General features: G+C 37.1%; 2 protein-coding genes across 2 annotated transcripts; both read right to left on the bottom strand.

The window, feature by feature from the left end:
- Window positions 1–5: 5 nt before the first annotated feature.
- Window positions 6–10,126, bottom strand: LOC131989962 (protein mono-ADP-ribosyltransferase PARP14-like). Its single transcript, XM_059355342.1, has 7 exons — window positions 9,837–10,126; window positions 8,454–8,572; window positions 6,164–8,233; window positions 4,273–4,500; window positions 3,961–4,185; window positions 2,558–2,627; window positions 6–2,434 (listed from the first exon to the last, which is right to left on the bottom strand). Exons 1-7 carry the CDS (start codon window positions 10,009–10,011, stop codon window positions 1,341–1,343), a joined length of 3,981 nt encoding a protein of 1,326 aa, XP_059211325.1. The 5' UTR covers window positions 10,012–10,126; the 3' UTR covers window positions 6–1,340.
- A 6,771-nt stretch (window positions 10,127–16,897) lies between these two features.
- LOC131990188 (GTPase IMAP family member 8-like) lies at window positions 16,898–26,117 on the bottom strand. The gene is made up of 4 exons (XM_059355586.1): window positions 26,111–26,117; window positions 23,867–24,623; window positions 18,865–18,882; window positions 16,898–17,876 (listed from the first exon to the last, which is right to left on the bottom strand). The coding sequence occupies exons 1-4, from the start codon at window positions 26,115–26,117 to the stop codon at window positions 16,898–16,900; spliced, it is 1,761 nt and encodes a 586-aa protein (XP_059211569.1).
- Between the last annotated feature and the right edge of the window lie 540 nt (window positions 26,118–26,657).

Raw genomic sequence — 26,657 nt, 5'->3', positions numbered from 1 at the left:
ACGAGTGCGAGCAATCACTTCTTTTATTGTAAAAAAAAATGATTTACACATACAGTAGAGAGAGAGATCAGTGGGGGGACAAAAATCATCCAGCACCTATACAAGTTATAGAGAATTTCACATTCAAGCCACCACTGATAGATCATTTAACACACTTTAATCTTTGAAAAATAAATGTACTTTATACATTACCAATATAAAAAGACAACATGAATCCACTGTCCTGGGGTTAGAATGATTGATATATTTTAAACAGATAACAGATTTGAATGATTAGAGTGACCCACCACCTTTTGCCCTGTACTTAAAACTGCACAAGTTTCTTTTTTTATAACAATGTGAAATAAAGTGATGCAAAGTGTGCAAGATAACGCTCATAGTGTCAAACAAAATTATCATCATCAAATTATCATCTTTCAGCTTGTTTCATTAATCATCACTGATTAACTGTAGGGTACCTGCCAAGCACCAAAAGCCAAGTGGACAAAGTAGCGAACTTGTCAATCTCTGGACCAATCAGCTATAGATATTACAACAATTTTAACTTTGGGGGCAAAAGCAATAATTTTGGGGTACCCAATAGATATCCAGATTATGCACAAAAGTGGAGATGTAATGGATCCATTGATGTATATTAACGGCGCCCATTCGGTTTTTATGGAGAGCAGGACACCCAATGAATTTGCTACATCGTGACAACCTCCACTATACGTAAATGAGGTCTACCTGATACAAATTACGTAAAAAATAAGCAGCGCTGATCAAAAATGAATCAAGATTCTGTTATTGCATAGCCCTATTATGACCTCAAATGATTTCAGAAACTAATTGAAGTGTACCATTCAGCTGTAAAATGAGAAGATTTGTGACCAAGCCACCATGGTGAAACACTCAAGCCAAAAATTGGTTTGGTAGATCTCCACCAACAGATATTTGGGTCAAGACTTCCTTTTCGTGTGCTGATGATTCTTTACAGCCCCATTAGCGACTAGTATTAGATGCAGATGACATTTCCACTAATCTCATCAAACAGACATCTGTATATGAATGTGGATGAAGTGAAAAAAAGCTTATAAACACATGAATGATTGGGTTCTGGGATTGCAATTTGGTCAATGCGCTTCACATCTTTAGCTCTTCACACAGACAGTTCATCCATATTCAACCAAAGTGTGATTGGTCAATATGACTCGGACTACAAACTGAAACCAGAATGCTTTAGTCATTTAGCTGCTAAAGAGAGCCGATATTTCCCTACAAAGTTGGTGGAGAGAAAAACCGAATGTTGGATGATTATTCACCATGTGGCCAGAAACACAAACTCCAAATAAATCTGATTATTACAGCTTTAAACTAGATCTCCCTTTTTCTATGACAGCATTAGCTGCTCTCTCCACTGCCTCCCCAACTGTTTCGGCTCCTTCAGCTGCCTCGTGTCCAATAATGCCACCTAATACTCCTCCTGTTGCAGCCAAGCCTGCAGAAGTCACACCTAACGCCACTCCAGCGACTGCCAACCCTGTGACTTCTCCTCCTGCTGTTGCTGCTCCTACTGCTGCTCCTAATGCTGGCACTTTTTTTGCAACTTTCATCAATGCTCCGCAGTTATGCAGCGCTGTTACAACTAATCCGACCATCGCTGCCATACCAAAAAAAGCCCCTAACAACACTCCTGTTGCAGTACCTGCCAGTTGGATCAAAAACCTCTCAGACACTTTGCTTTGAGCCCGTTTCCGGATCTCTTTTGATGGCAAGTTTGCTGACGACTTCTTTATTTGCTCTTCCACTATCTGTATTTCTTTCTCTACTTCTTGAAAAACCTTATTAGTGTAGTAGCCTCCATTGTTTTCCATCACCATCTTGTCTATAGTGTTGAGCAGTTTCTCCACCTGGACCTGGTTTCTCCTGTATTCATCCTGCTGGTTTTTCTTCCAGTATTTATTATCAATGACGTGGCACCGCCCGCCGCACTTCTTCACCAGATCACTCAGATTCTCATTCTGACTGACAAAATCTTCAATTTCCATCCCTTTAGGGAGCTGGTCGCCATGTGTAAAGACAATTACAGCATATTTTAAAGCATCTTCAGAGAAATACTGGCATATTTTACTGAAAACAGCCTGCTCGTGCTCTGTGAATTTCTCCACTTTGAGCACAATGAGAAAAACATGAGGCCCAGGAGCGCACTCTGTGATACAACTCATTATCTCGGGCTTCATTTCCTCCTCAGTTCTGCCTGCATCAAAGAAACCAGGAGTGTCAATCAAAGTGATGCTTCTCCCATTGACAGATTTGGTTTCTGCTTGGCATGCCCTTGTTCCAGAGTTGGGAGAATGGTTTGTGTTGAACAGTTTCTCTCCAAATATCGTGTTGGCAAGGTTGCTTTTCCCAGATCCAGTTTTCCCCAGCAGGACGATCCTCTGTGTAGCTGAGGCTACAAGAAAAATAATGACTGTTCAGTCTCTTACTTGTTAGCTGCCTCATGCTTTCTGGAAACATTAACAGTTACTCAGGATTGAATTATAATTATTTGCTTTGATGCAGTATAATAACCCACCTTGGTCTGTTTGGTGAACGTCTTTTGTGAATCCATTGAGTTCGAAGGATTCCTGGACAGACTTGAATATCTGCAGATACAAGGAAGGTTGAGAAAGGGTTTAGCTATTTCAGTATATACTCATTAAATGCAGGAAAATTACTGATCCGCTTTTTGTTCATTGATACATAATGAACTGCATGTAATTTATAAAATAGTGTTATTTTTTACATTAAATGAATTGCACTAGATATTATTTCTGAGATATGAAGCCCGAAATGCTATTTGCACAAAAACAAAAAATCCTAATAATTTCAGAAGAGATAGATAAGCCTACACTCCATGCAACTTTGACTCTTGGGTTTCATTGTGAATATGGCTGTTAAAATGGCTTAAAATTAAATGAATTTATTCCTTTAAAAAAAACATGTTTGACCTGTTTGACATATAAATATTTTATGCATGATGTCCATGAAAGGGCAAACCAATACGAGATACATAATTACTAGTATTGGGATATTTATTTCAACATAATCTTTTAAAAGATCTTCATGTCTACACATTACAAAATAATCATATAAACGAAATGCTGGAGTTAGAAATGAGCCCCCTAGCAAACTGGCTAGCTAACTAACCAGCCCCTATATGACTACAACAGGGGTCAGCAACTTTTACTAACAAAAGCTCCATTGTTGGCCAAAAGAAGAGAGTCATGTCGGAATACAGCCGCAAAATATCTCAGGAGATTTGGAATCAAAGCTAGCCTAGCTAGGGAAACTCCAAACTATATTTGAAGTTGGCTTTATTTAGAGGTTAAGGTGCCGGCCATAGACTTTCGTACGCTATGACGCACATTTGACGAAAATGTAAAAAAAGAAAGAAAGAAAGAAAGAAAGAAAGAAAGACATTTAATCCTGTAGCCTATATAAGATGCACATTTTTACAACAGAAGAACACATATTGTTTGGGCTTACACTAATGATAATTGCAAATTAAAACATAAAGAAATAACCATTTCAGGTTACCCCTGGACGACTACAACAACAACAACAACTTATTGCTTCATCTACACAGTCCCGTTGCAGTAGGAAGCACTTTGCCATCTCCAGATGAGTGACAACTGTATTCTGCTTTTTTTCAGTCATCAGTGTTGCATGGCAGCATTGTGGAACTTAGATAACTAGCCAGCCATCTGCTGTTTAGCTAGCTAGCTTGCAAATTCCACCATGCTTTCATGCTAAACCAGTTGCAGAAAAAGAGCCTAGTAGCATTGTGGTGGCCAGCATGGAGCCAGACAGACAAGCTAGCTAGCTAAATAGCACCTCTGATGATTGACAAGTTGGCAAACTAGCCAGCCATATATATTTTAATTTAAAATGTTCGTTGATTGTCAATAGTCAGTGTTTACTGGTACAATGCACTACCTGACAAGACTCTTCGTCACTGGGGTGGATGACGATGCGGACCAGGAATGGCGTTCGGCTCGCTCGTTTCTGTTCAAACGCATGAACTTCCTCCAGTAGGACCCTGGCTACCACGATATCAGGAAATCCCAGGGCAATCCCAGCTCCCAGTAGAGGGAAGGCGACAGATCCAAACCCTCTACTCTCACAGGAAGTTAAGGTGTTGTTGATTGCCAGCCTCAGAACCTGGAAAGAATGATTTTTAAGGCTAGACAAAGTAAATACTGCATTGTGGTGCATGACATGACTTTAAACACTCCTCCACTATTTCACCTGGACTGCAGTTCCATCTGGGTCATCATCCCAGGGAACGAGGTTGAGGAAGAACACTGCATTGGATGGTACGCCCTCGACCAGGACTGCGTCACCAGGCCGTGTGTCTTCTCCTCTTGCCTTTCTAAACTGTACAGTCAGCTGACGTCCAACTTCTTTAAACAAAATGTTACCAATACGGGTAGAGAGAGGTTCATGGCCAACCATGGGTGCTACCAGGGCATCCACCTAGGAGAAAGACAGGACACGTTCATTCTTTCACATCATACTTCATGGTGCTTGCTTACTTTAACCCATTGACGCCGGGAAAGCATTACCGCATTTCTACCATTAAAGCCGGGAGCGCTGTTGCGTCACTCTACCATTAAGGCCGGGACAGCGGATATGTCATTTTGTAGTATTTGTATTTTTTTCCACCTATTTTCGGTCTCTTGGCCAATGAAATGCATCAGAATCATGATCAGAATACATGCGGGAGTGTCGCAATGCAACATCGGACTTTTCCAGAACTTTGAAATCATGGAGGAAGACGACTATAGCGGAGGAGCTCAGAACTAAGTGACAGAAGCAATCTTGATGAAAACAGCGCCGATGATTTAATTGCTGATCCGACTTTGAACCCTCGGAACCAATCAACCGGCATTTATGGATGAGGAATATGTTTTTAGACAACATATTTTCACCGAAGAACAGACAGATTTGTGGCCATCTGGAGATAATAATAATATTATTAATAATATATTAATATTAATAATAACAATAGGCTAATTGATTGTGATGATGATATATAAGAAATCATGACTGTTTATGTCTTATATTACTTTATGCGTCGTTGAGTACCCTGAAAAGTGCAATATATAAAATATATTATTAGTATTTATTATTATTATTATTATGATATATTTTTTTTTTTATTACAGTAGGCTAATGAGAACTATGTCTTGTTCTTCCAGTGGTCATATCATGTTTGCATCTTGCTAATGGGCATGTATTAGTATATTGCATAGGATTTTTTATTCAGTCAAATGTAACATTTGCTGAGTTTGTTGATTTTTTAAAAAACTTTATTGAAGGTTTGGACAAATAAACTCAACTTCGTATGAAAGCCACGGGTATAAGCTCTCAAATACTTTTTGAATTTCATTTTTATCTGCTACAGAGGCTGAAAAATCTATTATTTAGTAGGTGTTGAATTTCCAGAAAAACTTCAGGTTTTAGGGGGTCATTTGAAAATCGCCCATAGGTTTTCCAGGCATTTTTTTCCAGGCGCTTTAGGCCTTAATGGGTTAAATCAGCTGAGAAATAAATAAAACTTTCTCCCTTCTCATAAACTGAATTGTCACAACTATATTGGTTTTCTTTTCTTGACAAGAACATTTGGAAATTTCAATCTAGAATTATTCATATTTAACTATCAGATGTACTGTATACAGTTATACAATTAAGACCCAAAACACAGGTATTCTGCTAAAACCTGCAATAAGTGATTTGGCCACTTAGGAACAGCAGAAACAAGCTGTAAACACGGATAGATTTTCAGTTTGATTTGGCCAACTAGACAGCAAGAAAACATTCATTTGGAAGCCACATTTTGCCAACATGGTCATCCATTTAAGATAGATGACTGCAAAATGTGTCTGAAACACCTCCTAGGTTCTGTCATTCTGTCATTTTGCAGTTCAAGAAACTGATTGGCCAAGCAAGCATCAACAGAGACAACATGCCAAATATCAAGCTCTATGCACATGATGACGGTAATCAAAGCAAAATATGGTGCCATAACATTGTATTGAATATGTTAAATTACTTAAATGTCCTTAACACAGGGTTCTTTTTGCAGACTACAATCAGCAGGTTTGAATTTGAATAAAATCTCAGCACAGTTTCTTACCTGCTGGGTCTCGATGGTCCCCTGAATGATCTCTACGTGGACACCACCTCCAGGAGCTCCAGCAGTGGCTCCTCCTGCAGAGTCTTGGGCAGCAGCCTCCATCTGGAACTCCAGATCTCTTGCTGCACTGTTTCCAGTAGTTATCCCTTGGAGCAGCCGGTCACATGCTTCCTGCATGGCCCCCACCACCTCTCCTCTGTTATCAATCAGGATTATTCTTCTAAGACTTCTCTCTCTCTGACTGCCAAACTTCTTAACAGCAGTTACAATAGCTTCAGAGCAGACAGTGACAGGTACACCAAATGACCCTGAGCTGATACAAGGCATGGCTATGGACTGCAAGTCCATCATCTCTGCTAAATCCAGAGCAGACTGGACAGTTTTTTCCAGTAACGCCCTTTCTTTTCCACCTGATTTCCCACCTACAGGCCCAACAGCATGCAGCAGTTTCTTGCAGTTTAAGTTCCCTCCTGTGGTCACTACAACATCACCTACACAGATCTTTCCAGTCTGCTTTACCAAAGCTCTGCTCTCCTTCTGCACCTGAGGACCACCTGCTTTACTGAGTGCAGCTGCAACGCCTCCGCCGTGGTCCAAGTCTTCATTGGCGGCATTCACCAGGGCATCAGCTTCCTGTTTGGTGATGTCACCCTGACACACCAGCACCTGGAGCCCGCCACGAAAACTGTAGCTAGCAACTGTTGTGTTAACAACTTCACTCAAACTCAAAGATGCCAAATTATGGGCAACACTTTGTAACTCATTGTTCCCAGTGGAACTTCGGGAGTATTTTACTATCCCTAATGGGTTGAAGGTAACTGTTTCGTCAAGAATTGAGCCTAGAAATAGCTCCAGTCTGTTCCTGACCTCTATCACTTTCTGAGATGGACCTTCCAGCACCACCATGGGTCCAGAGGAAGATGTTAAATGATCCAAAGTGACCCCTGAATAGTCAAAACCATACCGCTCCAACAACTCTGGTAACTCTTGGGCCAACTCTGTGGAAGGAAGGGGGACTTTGCTTTGCAAACTAGACTGGTCCAAAATAAACTGTATGACAGCTTCATTCAGCTCTTCAACCTCTTTGGCGTGGCCCAGTAAGCACATCGTGCTGTCCGATCCAAACACCACCTGAGCCCTGTATTGCTCCTGGTTCATCTCATTTGTCTTGGACTTGAGCTTGTCCTGAAGCTCTGACGGCACTGTGGAGCAGCTAGGAACCTCAATCTTGACTTCTTTAAACTCACCTTGCAATGCCTCTTCTGTTTCATCAAGTTTATCACTGGAGAGGGAAAATAAATGAAGCTCTCTGTCTCCTAACTCTATTTCCAGCTTCTCGCCAACCCCTAAAAACTCACTCAGCACCCCTGGACTTCCATAAGCCTCCCTTATGAAGGCCAAAAACTGTATGCTTTTGTCAGAAACTCTCCTCTCCAACACTGAATTCTCCAGATCAGAGAGCCATTCATCAGCCTTAACAATCTCCTCTGCAGAACCTTCAAAAACTAACTGGCCTGCAGCTCCCCGTATGACCTTCACTCCCGGAAAATCTTGTCCCAAACTTTGCTCAATCTCTTCCCAGAGGAGACGGAGCTTGGCTTCACCTAGTTGATGAATATGGGTTTGCTTCTCCCTTAAACGTGACTTGTCCTCTACATCCTTCAAACTGGCGTTCACCTGAGAACGTTCTCCAACAACAACAGCCACCCCGACCTCGCTGTAGACTTTCACCTCATCTGTGGTTTGACCAGAGCTGCAGGACTGAAGCAAAGCTTTGATTTTGTGAGGACCCACCACATAGTAGCACAGGTAGCCATCAAAAACTTTGTCTACCTCTGCTTTCCAGTGTCTAACACCATCTGCAGGACCAGATGGAGCTAAATGGCTAACTAAAACCCTCCCGTCCTCAGGGTGAAGCTGAGCAGAGCAGGCAACAGAGGCAAGTTCTGTCTCTATTTTTTCCCAAGCCCTGGGACATTCCTTCAAGTAACGCAGGAGGTAAGCATCAGGTTGTAGTTCATATTCTTCACCACTTGATGGAGGAGTTGAAGCAGGAAAGGACTGTAGGGACTGTGTTGAAAATATATAGTCAAATAAGAACAGTATACTGGTCTTATAAGCACAGAAACAGCTGAATTGTTGAAACAAAGCCCTTAAAATCATGTTATGATCATACCCATTAATATACAGTGTTTATGGTGCAGTATACAACCTTTTTTGTGTTATATGTTACATGAAACTTGTAAATTAAAATGTTTTTTTTTTTAAATAACAGACATTTTGTGCAAACCTGAACTGGATCCGTAACATCTGGACTTGGAGAGGAGGTCTGAGGTTCCAGGCTTCCTCGGACAGTGAACACCAGACCATCCACAACATGCTCAGATCTCTGCAGGACCGCCTGCTGATCTAAGACACAAACTGGGACGTAAGTTACTGTGTGTTTCAAATTAAAAGGTTGTTAATTAACAATTAAAAATAAATTAAAAAGTCCTTTAATTTGACTCTTTTTCTGTCAATTGTTGACAATTTGTTTTATCCTTTGTCTTCCTTTATTTCTGTACTTCCCCTCTCCTTATTTAATGTCAGCAGGCTTAAATTAACTATACTGCAGTGTGCAACAACAGTACTTCAACATGACCCTTTTGCTTCTAATACAATCATGTTGTATGAAAACATAACAGCTGGTTCTTCTTCCTCCAGTAGCCTCCTGTACATTCAGCCAACTGTTTCAGTGAATGAAAACTACTATTTTACGTCTTATGCAGTTGATTATTGCTGCTATATTCTTTCCTACATATTAATCTCAGTCTAATAGCTTATGTAAGAAAATCAGCGACGTCTGAAACCCATCTGTGGAGGTCCTGATTTAGGTTTCGCTTTCTCGGGAAAACGAAACTTAAGAATATCGCTGTTTTGAATCATTTTTTACAAGGTCAACGATTAATTCACGGAGGGGAAATTCACCGTTCAGTGTTTGGATATAACATCATTGTATCTCAATTTGTTCTTTAGGTAAATAAAAATAGAATTTACACTGTAAAAAGAGTCGTAAGAAAAGGGTAATTGTCTGGCATTAAAAATTGCCAAACACCATTAAATAACTGCAACAACCGAGTTATTTTACAGTTAATTTCTTAAAAAAAACAACAACAACAACAACATAATATACATTAAATATCTGTATTTAAAAAACATCTGTAAAATAACTAAAATTTTCTTTTGTTTTTAATTTGACAAGTGTAAGGTAACTTTTACTGTTTATTTAACAATTTCTTTTTACATTCCACTTAAAGTTTGACTGTAAAATAAAAAAAGTTACCTTAATTTTAGATTTAGCGATATATTTATATTTATATATGTACCAGTAGGCTATAGTAATTAGCAGATTTCAAGTTGTATTTTATGGTTAACATTTGTTAAAAAATAATAAAAACAACAACAATAATAACAATATTTAAGATTTGTTATGGCATTTTCACTTAATGTAGAAAATAAAAGAAGAAACCCCCTGTAAAATAATACAGTAAATAGCCTATCTGGAATCTTTTTTTTTTTTTTTTTTTACAGTGTAATCTATTTATGGTTACTAACCACCGTAACAAGACAGATGACAATATAACAACGTCTAAAACACGACCTGATGATAAAAATATACTGTTTTACGACCTACCTTTTTGATTTCTGAAAGCAACGCTGTATATATTATCGCCCACACTCCTTAGCTGTCCGCAGTCTCCTCCGCCAGATCTGCGGCGAACACGGAAGTATTTTTCTATTTTGGTTTTGTGCTCCTCGAGGAGACTTTGACACTCAAAGAAAACCGGGTACAGGTAAATATCCCCCATGGTTGAGCTCTGTCAGCCCCATACAGCTCCAATGAAGAGACTGATGAGACCGAACAGCTGCAGCTGAGACTTGATGTTGTTTACCCTGTGACGTCTGTCTGGACAAACTGCGCCTCTAGTGCTAATTTTTTTTTTTTTTATTGACAAATTTACAACATACAAACTCACACACAACACATGACACAGTGGTGGTAAAAGTATTCAGATCCTTACTTACTTAAGTAAAAGTACTAATACCACACTGTGAAATTACTGCACTACAAGTAAAAGTCCTGCATTAAAAACCTTACTGAAGTAAAAGATAGATAGATAGATAGATAGATAGATAGATAGATAGATAGATAGATAGATAGATAGATAGATAGATAGATAGATGGATAGATAGATGGATAGATAGATAGATAGATTTATCCCGAGGGAAATTCGAGTACAAAGTACTACATCAGCATGAAAAAATGAAAAATAAAAGTACTCTTTATGCAGAATGGACTCACTCAGATTGTTTTAATATTCTAAATATATATTTTTCAATTATTTGTACTGATACAGTTATGTAAGCAGTGTTTACATTTTCTCAAGGTAGGGCTCACTGTTATAAGATAAATTTATATTTTAAAAATTTGAAAAATATGTCTAATCACTTTAAATTAATCATGTTTTTTAAATGTTAAATATGCACCTGAAAAGTTACTAAAGCTGTCAGCTAAATGTAGTGGAGTAGAAGTATAAAGTAAAAATAAAATTGAAATACTCAAGTAAAGTACCTCAAAATTGTACTTCATACAGTAGTTGAGTTACATTCCACCACTACACATAACACGATACAATTTAAATTAAAAAGACCAAGTTAAAAGAAAAAACAAAACAAAATATGGGGGTACTATATATGAATATACATAGTAATGTGTTAATTAAAAAAAAAATCCAATCATAAGGAATGTACGAACATTTTTTTAAGAAGGTGAATAAATGAAAACAGTAGGAAGTGAGATATCTTAATCATGAATCTTTCTTGCTTTATGACTAGCATGCATTTTTAAGTGATGAGAAAAAAATATTTAACCCTCCTGTGGTCCTGGGGTCCTTTTTGACCCCAAATCATTTTCATTTTCATCATACCATTAATATATATAACTTTCAAAGAATCACTTGAAATTTTCAGCATATGTGCCACTCTGCATCCTTTACAGATATAATACATTTACACTTTCTTCATACATTTTTATGTGTTTTATAATTTTGTATAGCACCCATGGTCCTTGGGGGTCAAAAAGGACCCCATGACATTAGACTGGTTTAAGGACATGTAGAAAAAAAACTTTTCCCCCCCACCTTTTAAGGCAACTCATGACCAACACATTGAAAAATAATTTTCTTTTTTTTTTTTTTCATTATTATTGGTGAAATATACAAAATTAGGGACTAATTTCAAGAGAAAAAAAAGTAATAAAACCTGAATATTTTTTATACAGTTATAGTAAAATAATAATTTCTTGATGTGAATTCACAGAGTAGGTTATGTCAAGTTTTGGTCAGCCTTTTGTTTTGAAAGCATTGTATATTTTTGGATGTCAGCAAAAATAAAAAAAAGGATCACACCCATGGTCCTCAGGGGTCAAAAAGGACCCCATGACATTAGACTGGTTTTAGGACATGTAGAAAAAAAATATTAACAATTTTTTTTCACCTTTTAAGGCAACTCATGACCAACACATTGATATATAATTTTCATATTTTGTTTTCGTCGTTATTGGTCAATTTAAGTAAAATATACAAAACTAGGCCTCATTTCAAGAGAAAAAAGTAATAAAACCTGAATATTTTTTTCAATAGTAATAGTGGGGAAAGAAAATCTTGATGGGAATGCACAGAGTGGGATATGTCAACTTTTATTGAAACCCCTGAGGATCATAGTCGACTGGAGGACCACACAAGGGTTAAAATCCTAAATAAACCGAATAAAGGATGACTTACTATAACTCCATTTATTGCAATTAATATATTTACCCATAAAAATGATTAGTTCAGAAACAGACAAGTTTAAATTATTCATATAAAAATAATGATAAAAAAAGATTTAGAAATTTGAAGTCATTTATTTTAAAGGGATTACTATATTTTAGTAAAATAGTTATATATCCAAAAACCTTTGGACAGCTGTTCTCTGATTAAAAGAGTGGGGCTTAATTACGTCATGGAAATGAACGTCAAGGCAACCGTTACGTGGCACACCTGGTTGAAAGCGTACTATAGAGGCTCAGTCCTCGTAAGCGGGCGGCTCAGGTTCGAATCCGGCTCGGAGCTCTTTCCCGCATGTCTTCCCCTCTGTCTCCTCCCTTCACTCTGAATATCTCTCTACTATAAATAAAGCTGTAAAGTGCCCAAAAAATATCTTTGAAAAAAAGAAATAAACCGTTACGGCCGCCACTTCTCGCCAGATATATATACACACAGTCCTAGAGATGTTGTATTAGAATGCTTTAGTTTTGTACACTACCGGACTTCACTCGTTGCCAGGTTACTACTATTACTATGGCGTCATATTCGAGTCAAAAGTCGCGCGAGCGATAACACATCTGCACCCGCGCAGAGAGATTTCAAAGAGTTATAGTACAGTTACAGGTCTTGTTCGTCCACAGCTAGTTTAAGCTAACGTTAGCTAATGCTGAAAAGGTTTTTCTTACAATGTCCTGTGGCAGAAACTGTTCCTACATCAGCTAAAACGAAATTCGGCACATTTTGGCTGTGTTATTCTTTATTTGTGTGATATTCCTTAGCAAATTAAGTGTCTTAGCCGTTAGCAAGCTAAGGCTCTACTCCTGCATAACTTTCTCCGTCTCATTCACCCCAACGTCGTCGTCAAGGTAATGTCGTCGTCAAGGTAACCAACTTAACAGACTTTCCTTGCCAAGCTACAGCCAGTTCTCGGCAGAAACTAAATAATATTTTCTTTGAAGGGACTTTGTGTTAGAATGCATTAGTTTTGTAAATTACTTCCCCTGTAAATAACTAGCGTACCTAACACTAAGTTAGTTGCCAGTTTAGGACTGTTAGCTAATTAGGTGCAGCTGAGCTAAAGGTACATCTGGGCAAGTCTTGCTCATTTACAGCTAGTTTTAGCGAGCTAGTGAAAATGTAGAAAATGTGTGCTTTTTTATTTCAGGGTAAGGGTTTCTAGCTGTTTCTAGCTAAAAATAAATAAATAAAATAAGCATGGCATATGAGTTATTAGCACTCTGTGTCTAACAGAGAGGACACATTGGCTGTTCTGACCTTATCTGTATTAGCAAGCTAATGTTAGCTATATGTTGGTAAGCTGATAACTTTCTCAGTTATCCACATTGTACTACAACACTAGTTACATAAGTTTCAAATGCTTCAGCTTTGCTTACAGAAATGTAGTCAGCCGACAACTGACTTTGGATATATGACTAAGTGACTAAATGAACTGCATACATAAAGATTCTTCTCTCCTACAGCCATGCAGCTGTCTAATTTTCCAATAATCTACAGAAGAGCTAACAGACTAACTGAATTTCCCCTCTGGGATAAATAAAGTAATTTGGATTTTATTTTATTTTTATAAGTTAAAGTTATTATTGTTATATTGAGTTTCCGAATCACAGTTTTCCCCATTGTCACTGCAGATGTGTCAAGTCTGTATACATCTGTATCCACTTTTGTCCTCTTAAAAGTTCAGTTTCTCGGTTTGTCAGATTTTATAAACTTAGTTCTGGGTCTTTTACCCTGTTAGTAGTGCATTTCACCACACAGCATCTTTTAGACATTTTATTGTTGTTTGTTAACAGGTGGAATTGACAAGAGGCTCCTTCCTTCCATGCAGAGTCAATGGAGAGAGATAATTGTTCATGGCTCTGTTTCTCCAACATCGTCCTGAAGGTAAAAACTTACGTTCCTTGCCAAACAGACCGTTCTCAGCAGAAACTAACCTAGCACTTAGTTGTCAATTCAGAAATATTAGCTAGGTGCAGCTGAGTTAAGGTGCAATCGGGTAAGTCTTGTTCGTTCACAGCTAGTTTTACCTCGCTAGAACTTCATCACAATGTCCTGTGGCAGAAAATGTGTGCTTTTTGATTTCAGAAATTGTTTATGTAAATATTCCCACATCAGCTAAGATGGTTGTGCACTCCTTGCCTCTTGCCCGAAAACAACAGTATGAAATTAGACCGATTTTGGGTTTGTTATTCTTGACTTGTATGATGTATCCAAATTTTGCAGTGGTGGAAGAAGTAATCAAATTTTTAAAACTTGAAACTAAAAGTAGTAGCATGGTGTAAAATACTCTATTACAAATAAAAGTCCTGAATTTTAATTTTTACTGAAGTAAAGTACCAAATGTTAAAGTAATTATTATACAGAATGGCCCATCTTAGAATAATACATGTTACATTATTGGATAATTAATTAGTTATCCTTATCCTTTCTCATTTATTATTGCCGGGGACTATTGCAGGGCAGACATAAAAACAATTATTGTATAATAATTATTGAAATAATAATGAGAACATCACTTTAATCCTGCAGCTGGTAAAAGTGTAGTTTATTATAAATTCTGGGTAGCTTATCCTCAGGTAATATGGGTCTATAATATTTTTTTCTTCAACGTAGCTAAAGCTATCAAAAAAATGTAGATGTGAAGTAAAAATATTACCCTTTGAAATGTAGTGAAGTAGAAGTATGAAGTAGCAGAAAATGGAAATATTCAAGTAAGGTACAAGTATCTCAAAATTGTTCAGTACTTGAGTAAAATTAAGTAAACATTATCTTTTTCGCCACAGCAGTATAACCATTGACATGTGCTCTGGGATTCACTTTAGGAATCAGTTTAACTGTCCCTGATACACACAGACAGGTTTCAGGTCATGAAGTCTGAAAACCTCGTCTCTACTCCTGCAAAAAAAACCCAGTTTTACGCTAACATAGTTTAATTATATCAATGAAGGTAGATATCTTCCAGGAAGTCCAGCCTTCCCCCTCCGCTGATTCGCCAGTCTTCTTTCATACCGTCACACGTCAGGCCACCTGGGCAAAACAATCACTGCTACCCAGGACAAGGCCTTGTGACCTGCTAACAAACTTGTTATGACGAACATACTGCCTTGTTATGACCTACAGAAATATAACAAGAGCCCAACTATTCTTCAATATCTACATGTTCTTTTAAAGGTTAAAAAATATAAGACAGACAATACTATTTTTTGTGATTATAGAATCTTAATTAGTTTAAGCAAATGGAATATATGTAATTAAAGTAATCATAGTTTTCTACATCAATATTAACACACAAACACAATCAATGTATCAAAATCATATAACCTGATTAATATAAATGCATAGAGATAGACATTATCAAGGTTTAGTGAATTACGCATGCATAGTGACCTGTGATGACTGTTGGGAGAAAAATCACAAAGAGGAAAAAGAGAGGAAGACAGTAACATTTCATTTTCAACAAATATAATATTCAAATTATTCTAACACAGTGGTCGTTTTTATGCCTCCGGGCCATGGCATGAGTCATGAAGTAGTCGAGTTGACGCCTTGAGGGAATTTCAAATTTGGCACAAATGTCTACTTGGGCTCAAAGTTGAACTGATTTGATTTTGTAGGTCAAAGGTCACTGTGAACTTGCAAAATATGAAAAACATTTTTTATTTTGGGCCATAAGTAAATGATTTTTATGCTAATTATGACAAGTATTAATTGTGATGTCTAATAGGATGAAATGATGAAGTGATGCCATTTTTATATCCAAAGGTCAAGGGTCAACTTCACTGTGACATCATGATGTTATGCGAAAACTCTTTTCTGGCCCTTATTTCCCGCTGTACAACAGCAAGGGGTAGTTAAATCACAGCAGTTGTGTGTCATACTTTGGTAAACTGGTTAGACGGCTCATTGTTGTTTAGGTTTACACTTGGTTGTATTGTGGACTGACAGTGAGAATGTTTTAGAAAAGGTTTAAAAAATAAATAATGATAATGTAGCTTAGATATACAACCCAACTTCAATAACTAGCTGCTTTCTTGTTATCTTTTCAATTCTGATTTGAGATCTGTCTGACAAAACGTGCCAGGAAGGTGATAGCTGCACCTTTTCATAGTTTAGGGTGATGAATGTGGCTGGGAAGCTATTTTCATTTGTTTATTTTTGGAAGATCAACATGAAAAATGGCCTGTGTGGTCAAGTTTACTGTGTTTCTGCAGAAAACTTGAGAAAAAGTTGCCTTTGGAAACCTTAGAATGTCTCTCTAAAACTCTGTCTGATCATTTGGATTTAAAAAAATGTGAAATGCTGTTTTTAATCAATTGTGGCACAAGAAAATAGAGATCATGAACATTATTTAGCACATAGCTGTTTTATTGCTATATAAGTTGTAACAAGCAATAACTTTATGAAAAAAAAAAAGAAAACAACTGAAAACCCCCTTTCAGCATTCAAGTGTCATGGAAAGTGTAAAATAAGCAGTTAAATCTTTCAAAAATACAGAACTCATTCATACATGTCCTTCGTGTTTAGCAGATAGAACTGATTTTGATTGACTTAAGGAATTATTCAAAAGTAAATATAGTCTTATTATTCACAGCCTGCACATTTATTGAAGCTGGCACATAAAAAAACAACAACACACAGCTGTTTGCTTATTGAATCAAGAAATCTCAAAAAACCTTCAATAGACAGTAAACTAATAGGAAAAACATTCAGCATCTCATGGAAAGTGGGAAATAAACAGGTGTAATTTCAGATTATTAATCACTTTCAGATAAAAAGTCATCCCAATACAATTACATTTTGATTACCTCAGAAGTTATTATCTATTATCTATTATATACATGTGTTATTTTGATCTGCTGCAACTGGCAAATTACATCCAGACCGCCTTCACTGTCTTGTTTATGGCTTCCCCTGTACTTTCTGCTCCTTCAGCTGCATCATATCCTATCTTACCACCCTTTACTACCCCGCTTAGAGCTGCCGATGCCACCCCTTTGCTTGCTGTTGATGCTAGTGCTGAAAACTCTGAGAGATCCTTAAGATTTCCAACAGTTGCTGCGACCATCCCTGCCATACCAAGCAAAGCTCCTAACAGTGCACCTGTTGCAGTACTTGCTAATCTGATAAGTAACCCGTTAAAAACCTTGAGTTTAGCTTTATTTCTAATCACTTCCCTCGACAAGTTGCCTGATGACTGTCTTATGTGCTCTTCTTCCGTCTGAATTTGCATTTTAACTTCTTGTAGCATCTCATTGGTGTAGCAGCTTCCTTTGTTTGTCTCAATCAGCTTGTCAAGTGTGCTGAGCAGCTCTGCCACCTGCATCTGGTTACTTCTGTAGTCGTCCTCTCCGTTGTGCTTCCAGTACTTGTTGTCCACGACGTGGCACCTGCCTCCGCACTTCTTCACCAGATCGCTCAGGTCTGTGTTCTGACCGACAAACTCCTCTATTGTCGTCTCTTCTGGGAGCTGGTCACCGTGAGTGAAGACAACTGTCGCATATTTTAACGCTTCCTCAGAGAAGTGTTGGCATATTTTATTGACGACATCCTTCTCCTGCTCAGTGAATTTCTCCACTTTAAGCACAATGAGAAATGCATGAGGCCCAGGAGCGCACTCTGTGATGCACCTCACTATCTCAGCCTTCAGCATTGCTTTAGACCCACACGTGTCAAAAAAACTGTGAGTGTCGATCAATGTGATGCTCCTCCCGTTGACAGATTTGGTTTCTGCACAAGAAAGACTTGTCTCAGAGGTCGGTGCATGGCTTATCTTGAACACATCCTCGCCCAATATGGTGTTAGCCAGGCTGCTTTTTCCCGCTCCAGTTTTTCCCAGTAGGACTATCCTCCTTGAGGTCGGCACTAGAAGAGAAAAAAAGACTCTTTATAAGTACAATACATTCATTTTTACTTGTTCTGTTAACTGGTGTAGGGTTCAACAGAATGATATATATAATTATTTAATTGATTTGATTTGTAATAGAGCTGGGAATTGTTTAAATATGACAAAACCAGTACCAATACCAGTACCCTTAAAGTGACACAGATCCCACATATGTATAGATATATATATATAGAGATATATATATATATCTCTATATATATAGAGAGAGAGATATGGATGCATGTATCCTAATTTTATATATTTTTAGGAAATTATTTAGCTGTACGTCTCTTACATGTCAATGGTAATACGTGTAACAATGTGTATTTTTTTTAAATCAAATTTTGTTTGATCAGTTTTTATTTAAACATTTTAAATATTTCATATACAGCTGAAGCTGATGGGAATGCCATTTGTTTTGCAAGCATGTCCTCATAAAATATTAAACAAATATCACTTTTGACCAGATGATGGCGCCAGATGAAAAGCTAAAGAATCAAACAGTCCATCTGTAATTATCAATAACTTTGAACCTGGCACATAATCTCAGGTATGTATATGCGTATTTCAGTTTTTAACAGTTTTTTTTTTCTTAAGTATAGTATGTAAGCACACATTTGAGATACTTAAACTTGAGTTAAGTATTTTCATTTCGGAGTACTTTGTAATTCTACACTACTACATTTCAGAATAAATATATACAGTACTTTTGACTCTACCACATGTATCCAACAGAACAGTTACTTGACAAAACATAGGATGACAATATTATTCAGTTTACCCAAAATAACACAGTACTTCCTTGACCACTGCACTGATATGAAGCAAGCTCAACTCACCGTCCATGTTGCCAGAAAACAAATCACTGTAGTCAAACGGACGGCTGAATGTCCTCGCTAGATGTTTTTTTCCCTGTTCTCTTGCTCTGTTTTGACTCTTCTTTAGTTTTCTACCGGTTTGACTTGTTGAGGCTAGATATGAACAATGAAACAAGAGACGCTTGTCATCACAAAAGGCGAGGTCATAAAACCGAAAGTAAAATAATTTGTTTTTAAACAGATGACTAAGAGGAAAACATTTGCATATTTCATGGTTGGGATGGTGATAAAGAGTAAAGTACCTAAGGGTTTAAACAGAAACAGCAGGTTTATCATGCTCGCCTAATACACCAGACTCCATTGACAATAACAGTAATTTTACCTTGTTATAAATTACACTTCATTCAAAGTGAGCACGAAGAAAATAAAAACTCACATAACCGTCTTGGTAAGTCTTTCTACATGTTCCAAGTATCACCAACTCTGGTTTAATCAAAATAAACCCTTAGGTAGACTCATTAGTTGTTTTGGTCTTAGTTGACTTAGTTGATAAGTCTTTTTTAAGTGTTTTTTTTCATGCTGAATGGTTTATTTCCAAGAAACTTATCAGCACGTCTCTGGTAAACAAGATTTAAAGTGGTGCTTTTGCATGTCAGCTGTTATTTTGATTGATCGATTTTTGGCAACCATTGTATTCAGCTGGGTTACTATAAAAAGACTATGATCAACTGGTTAGGGAGGTGACTGGTTTTGGAAGGTAAAGCTTGAGAAGAATGTTATTTTCATTAGTTTATTAATGGAACCGTCTTGATTAGCTGGGAGAGTTTTACCAGGCTGTATAACCAGACTAACATGAAATTACTAACATTTGGTACTCCAGCCCAGTTGTACTTCACACAAATTGTGCTCAGTATAGAGAAAACTATTAATGCAGCTAAGTAAATGCAGCTACAATGCAAATGATGTGGATTGCTCACCAACGGCTACAATAACAGCTCCATATTTTCCATTAAAATGATTTGAAAACTCAGTGTTATGAGTGCATTTTACATGTAAGCTCTATAGTATGGTGAAAAGAATATCCTGCAGCATGCAGTTTCTTTTTAAATGCATCTAATAAGAAATGGAATGCATTGTTTTTGTGGTCAAAGAGGGAGGATAGAAGCTGCACCTTTTCATACCTTTTTAGGGTGGAGTGTTTTACCTGAGTGAGACAGAACAAGCTGAAAAGGAATTTTTAATCTGTTTTTATTGGCAGCATCCACTGCAGGAAATCTACTGTACAAGTTACTGGACTGAAAACAACAAGGTCGTTGTGCTTAACGTGTGGCCTGAAGCCAGATTGTATTTCTTGTAAATGTAGAAAGGCGTTTGAATGTATTCAGCTTCAGCAGGAGTTGTTTGCTATTTTTTTTAGAAACCTCAGGATATCAGATTAAAACCTGCATCCTAAATTTAAATTGCAAGCAACTCTGTAGTCTGACAAAAGATTATTTTGCGCAACAGTTTTCCTCCTGTGATTTGGTAGAAGAGCAGCCTTAAACATTAAAGCTCACATGTCAACAACAAACCAATAAAAATACCAAAACCATCAGCCATCAGTGGCTCACTTGTGAGTAAATTTAGCTATATCAGGCTTAAACTTGTTATTAAGATCAATTCATTGTTGGTCTTGATCTTTTAATCTCTAACAACATATGTGAATGCTTCTATAAAAAAAGGACTTGAAAAGAGATGTCACCAATCATCTGTTTTATTACGTACATTACAGTACAAAACAACACATATTAACATAATATTGACAACCATCACCATAAAAGGAGTCACCAGTGATTTTTTAAAATGACATATCCTTAAAGTTGTTAGACCCACAATAAATAGAAAAAAACAGTGTCAGAAGAAAAGCAAATAAAGACATATTACAAGTTTTTACTGGTAGTCCATCACCCAATAACCACTTTATCTAAACCTGAAACTATTTCATTGTAAAGCAATGAAATCCTTGTCCCCTGAATCACATTTCTTTGTAATGCCAATGGAATAGTCAAACTTCAACGCAGTCAACCAAATCTCTTTAAGTATCACAAATTAAACAAATATTACAGAATGAATATATTTTGAGGTGCATGTTTTTCTGTTTGCTGTCTATATTTTGTTTAAAAGCAGTTACCACTGTTGGCAACCCAAAGGCCAAGAATTGGTTGCTAATTTGAAAATCTAGGATTGCAACAATTTATGCTGATTTCAACCCTTTCTTACGGCTTATAATGTGTTTTATCTGGTTTTGAGTTCATTCGAATTAATTCCAAGGACTATACGCTCTTTCATACAAAGCATTAAAGTTTGTCCAAGATATCTATAAATGTCTTTTGTATTACCATCACTGGCATAAATTACTCATAAAAACCATCTTGGCAATTTTCTTTCTACATGTTCCAACTATCACCAACTCTGGTTTAGCCAAAACAAACGCTTAGGTGGACTAATTAGTTGTTTTGGTCTTAGTTGACTAAGTTGATAAGTCTTTTTTTTAATTTATTGCTGAATGGTTTATTTCCATGAAACTTATCAGCACGTCTCTGGTAAACAAGATTTAAAGTGGTGCTTTTGCGTGTCAGCTGTTATTTTGATTGATCGATTTTTGGCAACCATTGTATTCAGCTGGGTTACTATAATAGACTATGATCAACTGTTTAGGGAGGTGACTGGTTTTGGAGAATGTTATTTTCATTAGTTTATTAATGGAACCGTCTTGTTTAGCTGGGAGAGTTTTACCAGGCTGTATAACCAGACGAACATGAAATTACTAACATTTGGTACTCCACCCTCCCTGCCTCTCCAGCTTAGCTGTACTTCACACAATTTGTGCTCAGTATAGAGAAAACTATATGCAACAAGTAAATGCAGCTACAATACAAATGATGTGGATTGCTCACCAACGGCTACAATAAGAGCTCCATATTTCCCATTAATATGATTTAACAACTCAGTGTTATGAGTGCATTTTACATGTAAGCTTTATAGTATGGTTCAAAGACCCTGTAGCTTGAGGTTTCTTGTTAATTGCATTTAATAAGAAATGGAATACATTTTGTTGTCAAAGAGGGAGGATAGAAGCTGCACCTTTTCATACCTTTTTAGGGTGGAGTGTTTTACCTGAGTGAGACAGAACAAGCTGAAAAGGAATCTGTTTTTATTGGCAGCATCCACTGCAGGAAATCAACTGTACAAGTTACTGGACTGAAAACAATGAGGCCTTTTTGCTAACATGTGGCCTGAAGCCTTATTGTATTTCTTGTAAATGAAGAAAGGTGTTTTAATTTATTACGTTTTTTCCACATAAATAAAATAAAAATAGAGTTGTTTGCTATTTTTTAGGAACCTCAGGATATCAGATAAAAATCTACCTCCTAAATTGTCACTTGTGGATTCATTTTCATAGTTTTTGGAAACAATGGAGGTCTATGGCACAAATGAATAAGCTATATCAGGCTAAAACTTGTAATTAAGATCAATTCATGGTTGGTTTTGATCTTTTAATTTCTGAATGTTTCTATGGAAAAAAAGAACTTGAAAAAACATGTGACCGATCATCTGTTTTATTACATATGTACATTACAGTACAAAACAATGCATATTAACAGAATACACATATTGAAAACCATCACCATAAAAGGTGTCACCAGTGATTTTTTTGAACATGTATCCATAAAGTTGTTAGACCCACAAGAGACGGATTAAAAACAGTGTCAGAAGAAGAAGAAAAAAGAGGTATTACAAGTTTTAACTGGTGAGTCCATCACCCAATAACCACTTTTAAATTTTACATAATTAGTTAAACAGAGTGATAAAACAAACATGTATTTCCATATACTGTTTATTTACTTAGTAATTACTAGCACTACTTACTAGTATTTCAGGATGAGTACTCACAGTGGTTCTCTTTTCATTTGACAGGAACCAGCACAAAGGTTAAAGCACAGACACAAGGACCTCCATAAGGTAAGAGGTTTAAATGGACAATTACCTAAACCTGAAACTATCATTGTAAAGCATCAGGGCTCAATGCTCACTTTTAAAAGTAGTTCCCAGGCCACAGCTTTAGCTCACGGAAACTGAAAATATGGCTGCTAAGTTTAGTCACCTGAGAAGTGAAGAAACTATGCAGTTAAAGGACACTTTAATAATGAAATCTTTGTCAGCTGAATCAGTTTGCACATTTCTTTGTAATGCCAGTGGAATAGTCAAACTTTACCACACAGTCAACCAAATCTCTTTAAGTATCACAAATGTGAAAAAAAGGAAATATTTTGACGTTTGTCTGTTTGCTGTCTATATTTTTGCTTGAAAGCAGTTGCCAATGGCCAATTTGAAAATCTATAAGATTGCCACCACTTATGCTAATTTCAACCCTTTCTTATGACTTGTGCTGTGTTTTATCGGAGATAGTGTTCATTCAAATGGATTCCAAGGATCATACACTCTTTCATACAAAGCATAAAGTTTGTCCAAGATAACTATAAATGTCTTTTGTATTACCTCAAGTACCTGTTCTGTTGTACCAGCTGGTGGAGACACGTCTACAACTTTCTCAGCTTGTTTTTCCACCTCCTCTACCACTGTTTCTGGTGAGGTCAAGACATCCATTACCTGTGTTATTATACTGGCTGGCTGAGATGCATCTACAACTTTCTCAGCTTGTTTTTCCACCTCCTCTACCACTGTTTCTGGTGAGGTCAAGACATCCATTACCTGTGTTATTATACTGGCTGGCTGAGATGCATCTACAACTTTCTCAGCTTGTTTTTCCACCTCCTCTACCACTGTTTCTGGTGAGGTCAAGACATCCATTACCTGTGTTATTATACTGGCTGGCTGAGATGCATCTACAACCTTCTCAGCTTGTTTTTCCACCTCCTCTACCACTGTTTCTGGTGAGGTCAAGACATCCATTACCTGTTTTATTATACTGGCTGGCTGATCTACAACTTTCTCAGCTTGAGTTTCTCCCACTTCTGCCAGTGCTGTTGTTGTTTTTTCATTAAATAGTGGGGCTTCTTTTACAACCTTGAACAACACAGCTGAGACAGCTACAAGTATTCCAGCTATGACTGCAAAACCCACTAAACCTCTAAACCATGGTCGTGCTGCGTTGTCCACCTGCTTCTTAAAGACGTTGCTTTTAGCCTGCTTCCTGACCTCTTCCTGTGACATGTTACCCGATGACCGTCTAATGCGCTCTTCCTCTTTCTGTATTTCTCTCTCCACTTCTTGTAGCTTTTCATCTGTGTAATAGTCTCCATTGTTTTCCATTACTATCTTATCTATGGTGTTGAGGAGTTCTTCCACCTGGAACTGGTTACTTCTGTAGTCGTCCTCTGTGTCGGTCTTCCAGTATTTATTGTCAACGACGTGGCATCGGCCTCCACACTTCTTCACCAGATCACTCAGACCCTCACTTTGCTGGACATATTCCTCCATTTTCATTCCTTCAGGGAGCTGGTCACCGTGAGTGAAGACTATCACAGCATATTTGAGAGCATCTTCTGAGAAATATTCACACATTTGTGTGATGACAGCTTTCTCATGCTCTGTGAATTTCTCTACTTTGAGCACAATGAGAAAGGCATGAGGCCCAGGAGCGCACTCTGTGCTACACCTCACTATCTCAGGCTTCAGCTCCTCCTCAGACCTGCCTGGATCAAAGAAACCAGGAGTGTCAATCAAAGTGATGCTTCTTCCGTTGACAGATTTGGTTTCGGCTGGAGAACAATGTGTGTCCAAGTCATTTAATTTATTTATTTTGAATATGGCCTCTCCAAATATGGTGTTGGCAAGGCTGCTCTTTCCAACTCCACTTTTTCCCAGAAGGACAATCCTCCATGTGTTTAACACTAGAGAAGAAAAAAAAGTGAATCTGTATCAGTAAATCAGTACATTTATCTATTAGTTGTTAAAGTGATAGTTCGGATTTTATTTTTCCAGACCATTATGACAGAAAACTCGTTATCGTTATCTATGTTCTCTTCAAAACTACCAAACTCCTTTGACAAAAACAGTTATTTTACCTCACAGAACACGGAAATTGCTAGTCTACCTCTGCCTTAATCATATACGTAATCATATACTATACCTTGATTGTTCCCCCTTTTTTTCCCCCTGTAAGGCGCTTTGGATAAAAGCGTCTGCTGAATGACTAAATGTAAATGTTAATGTAATTAGTTAGTCAGTTTGTGTTAGTGTGTGACTTTGGTGTTTTTAAGGGTTCATTCAGATTCACCAAATTCACAAACTTACCAATTAATGGTAGTCAGGCAACACATATGTTCTGCAAGGTTAAAGTACTGTTTTTGTCAAAGGAGTCTAGCTTCAGTTGTCTGTTGAAAATGGATACCTGACAGCAAGTTTAAGCTGGGAAAATATAATAATAATAATAATAATAATAATAATAATAATAATAATAATAATTAAAATAAAATACATTTAGCTGCTGCCACTGAAATTACTTAGCCTACATGTTAGTACTCCTGCCTGCAAACTGGCGGTGTGCCATCTACTATAGGTAATACACCAACTATGGTAAATGGTAAATGGACTGCTCTTGTATCACACTTGTGTAGTAATAGTGACCACTCAAAGTGCTTTAACATTACAGATGATCATTCACCCATTCAAATACACATTCATACACTGGTGGCAGAGGCTTTCCTACACTGTGCCACCTGCCACTATCAGTAATCCCTTCACAATTTGGGGTTCAGTATCTCGCCCCAAGTATACTTCAACATGTAGACTATTATGGTCAGGGGTCGAAGCGCCAGCAGTGGGTGACCGCTCTACCATCTGAGCCACAGCCCTCATACAACCCCACTTCAAAAAATGTAACTATCCCTCTAACTCACCCCACTTCATTCATTGTGCTTCAAGAATTATTACACATTGTGAAACAAAGCTTACGTAAAAAAGTAAATAAATAAAATGTCATATGTTTGAAAATTAATACATTTTTAGGGACAGTCAGAGACTAGAGATACCTGACCGATGCACTTTAATGACATTTTCACTCACTTACATAATTATTCAAATAATTAACTCTAAAATTATACAGAAAAACAAATCTAATTTTACATGATGTGATTATCCACTTATCCTGTGCTGATAAATATTGATTTTGTTTGATGTAGGGCTTTTTTTTCATAGTCATAAAATCATAGTAAAGGGAAATAAACAGACAACACAAAAGAGAACCCATTTCAACATAGATGGAAAGGATTAGTTAGGATGCCCCAAAATCATATACACATTTGAATATTCTTTTGTTAAATAATAGTATTAGGTGCTCATAAATGACACAACAGCAGAAAAAATAAGTTTGACTTACCGTCCATGCTGTGAATAGTAGAAATCGTGCAAAGAAATTAGTCAGATGCGCGAGCCGTCTCTGCTGTAAATGTTTTCTCTTGTTCCCTTGCTCTGACTTGCCTCTTGCTTTGTTTTTTCTACCCGTCTGACTTGTTTGCATGCTGCAGGCTGATCGGATGATTAACACACATCGCACTTTCCTTTTTTCATTCAAGTACAGGCATCAATATACTGCAACATAAGTACCAGTAATGGCCACAGATAATACCACAAATAGTAATATAACACAAAATAAGTCATGATATAAAACCAAAATATGCTTTGATTTTAATGTCACTGTATGATGCACAGGTAACATAGGTTATTTATGTTAAGTCAACATCCTAACCTAATCCTTTGCACAAGTCTACTGAAACTTGATTGATTTTCTCTGAGAATTGTAAAAATATTCACAAATCTGGGCTTCAACGGTGGGGAAAAAAGGGAGATTTACTTTTATTTTGATACAAGGATGCATGTAGTTCTTGACAAATCTTATAGTTTATTCAAATCTTTGTCATTGTTTG

The sequence above is a fragment of the Centropristis striata genome, chromosome 17 (assembly GCF_030273125.1).
Source record: "Centropristis striata isolate RG_2023a ecotype Rhode Island chromosome 17, C.striata_1.0, whole genome shotgun sequence".
Lineage (NCBI taxonomy): Eukaryota > Metazoa > Chordata > Actinopteri > Perciformes > Serranidae > Centropristis > Centropristis striata.
This window is presented reverse-complemented; position numbering and strand designations above follow the sequence as displayed.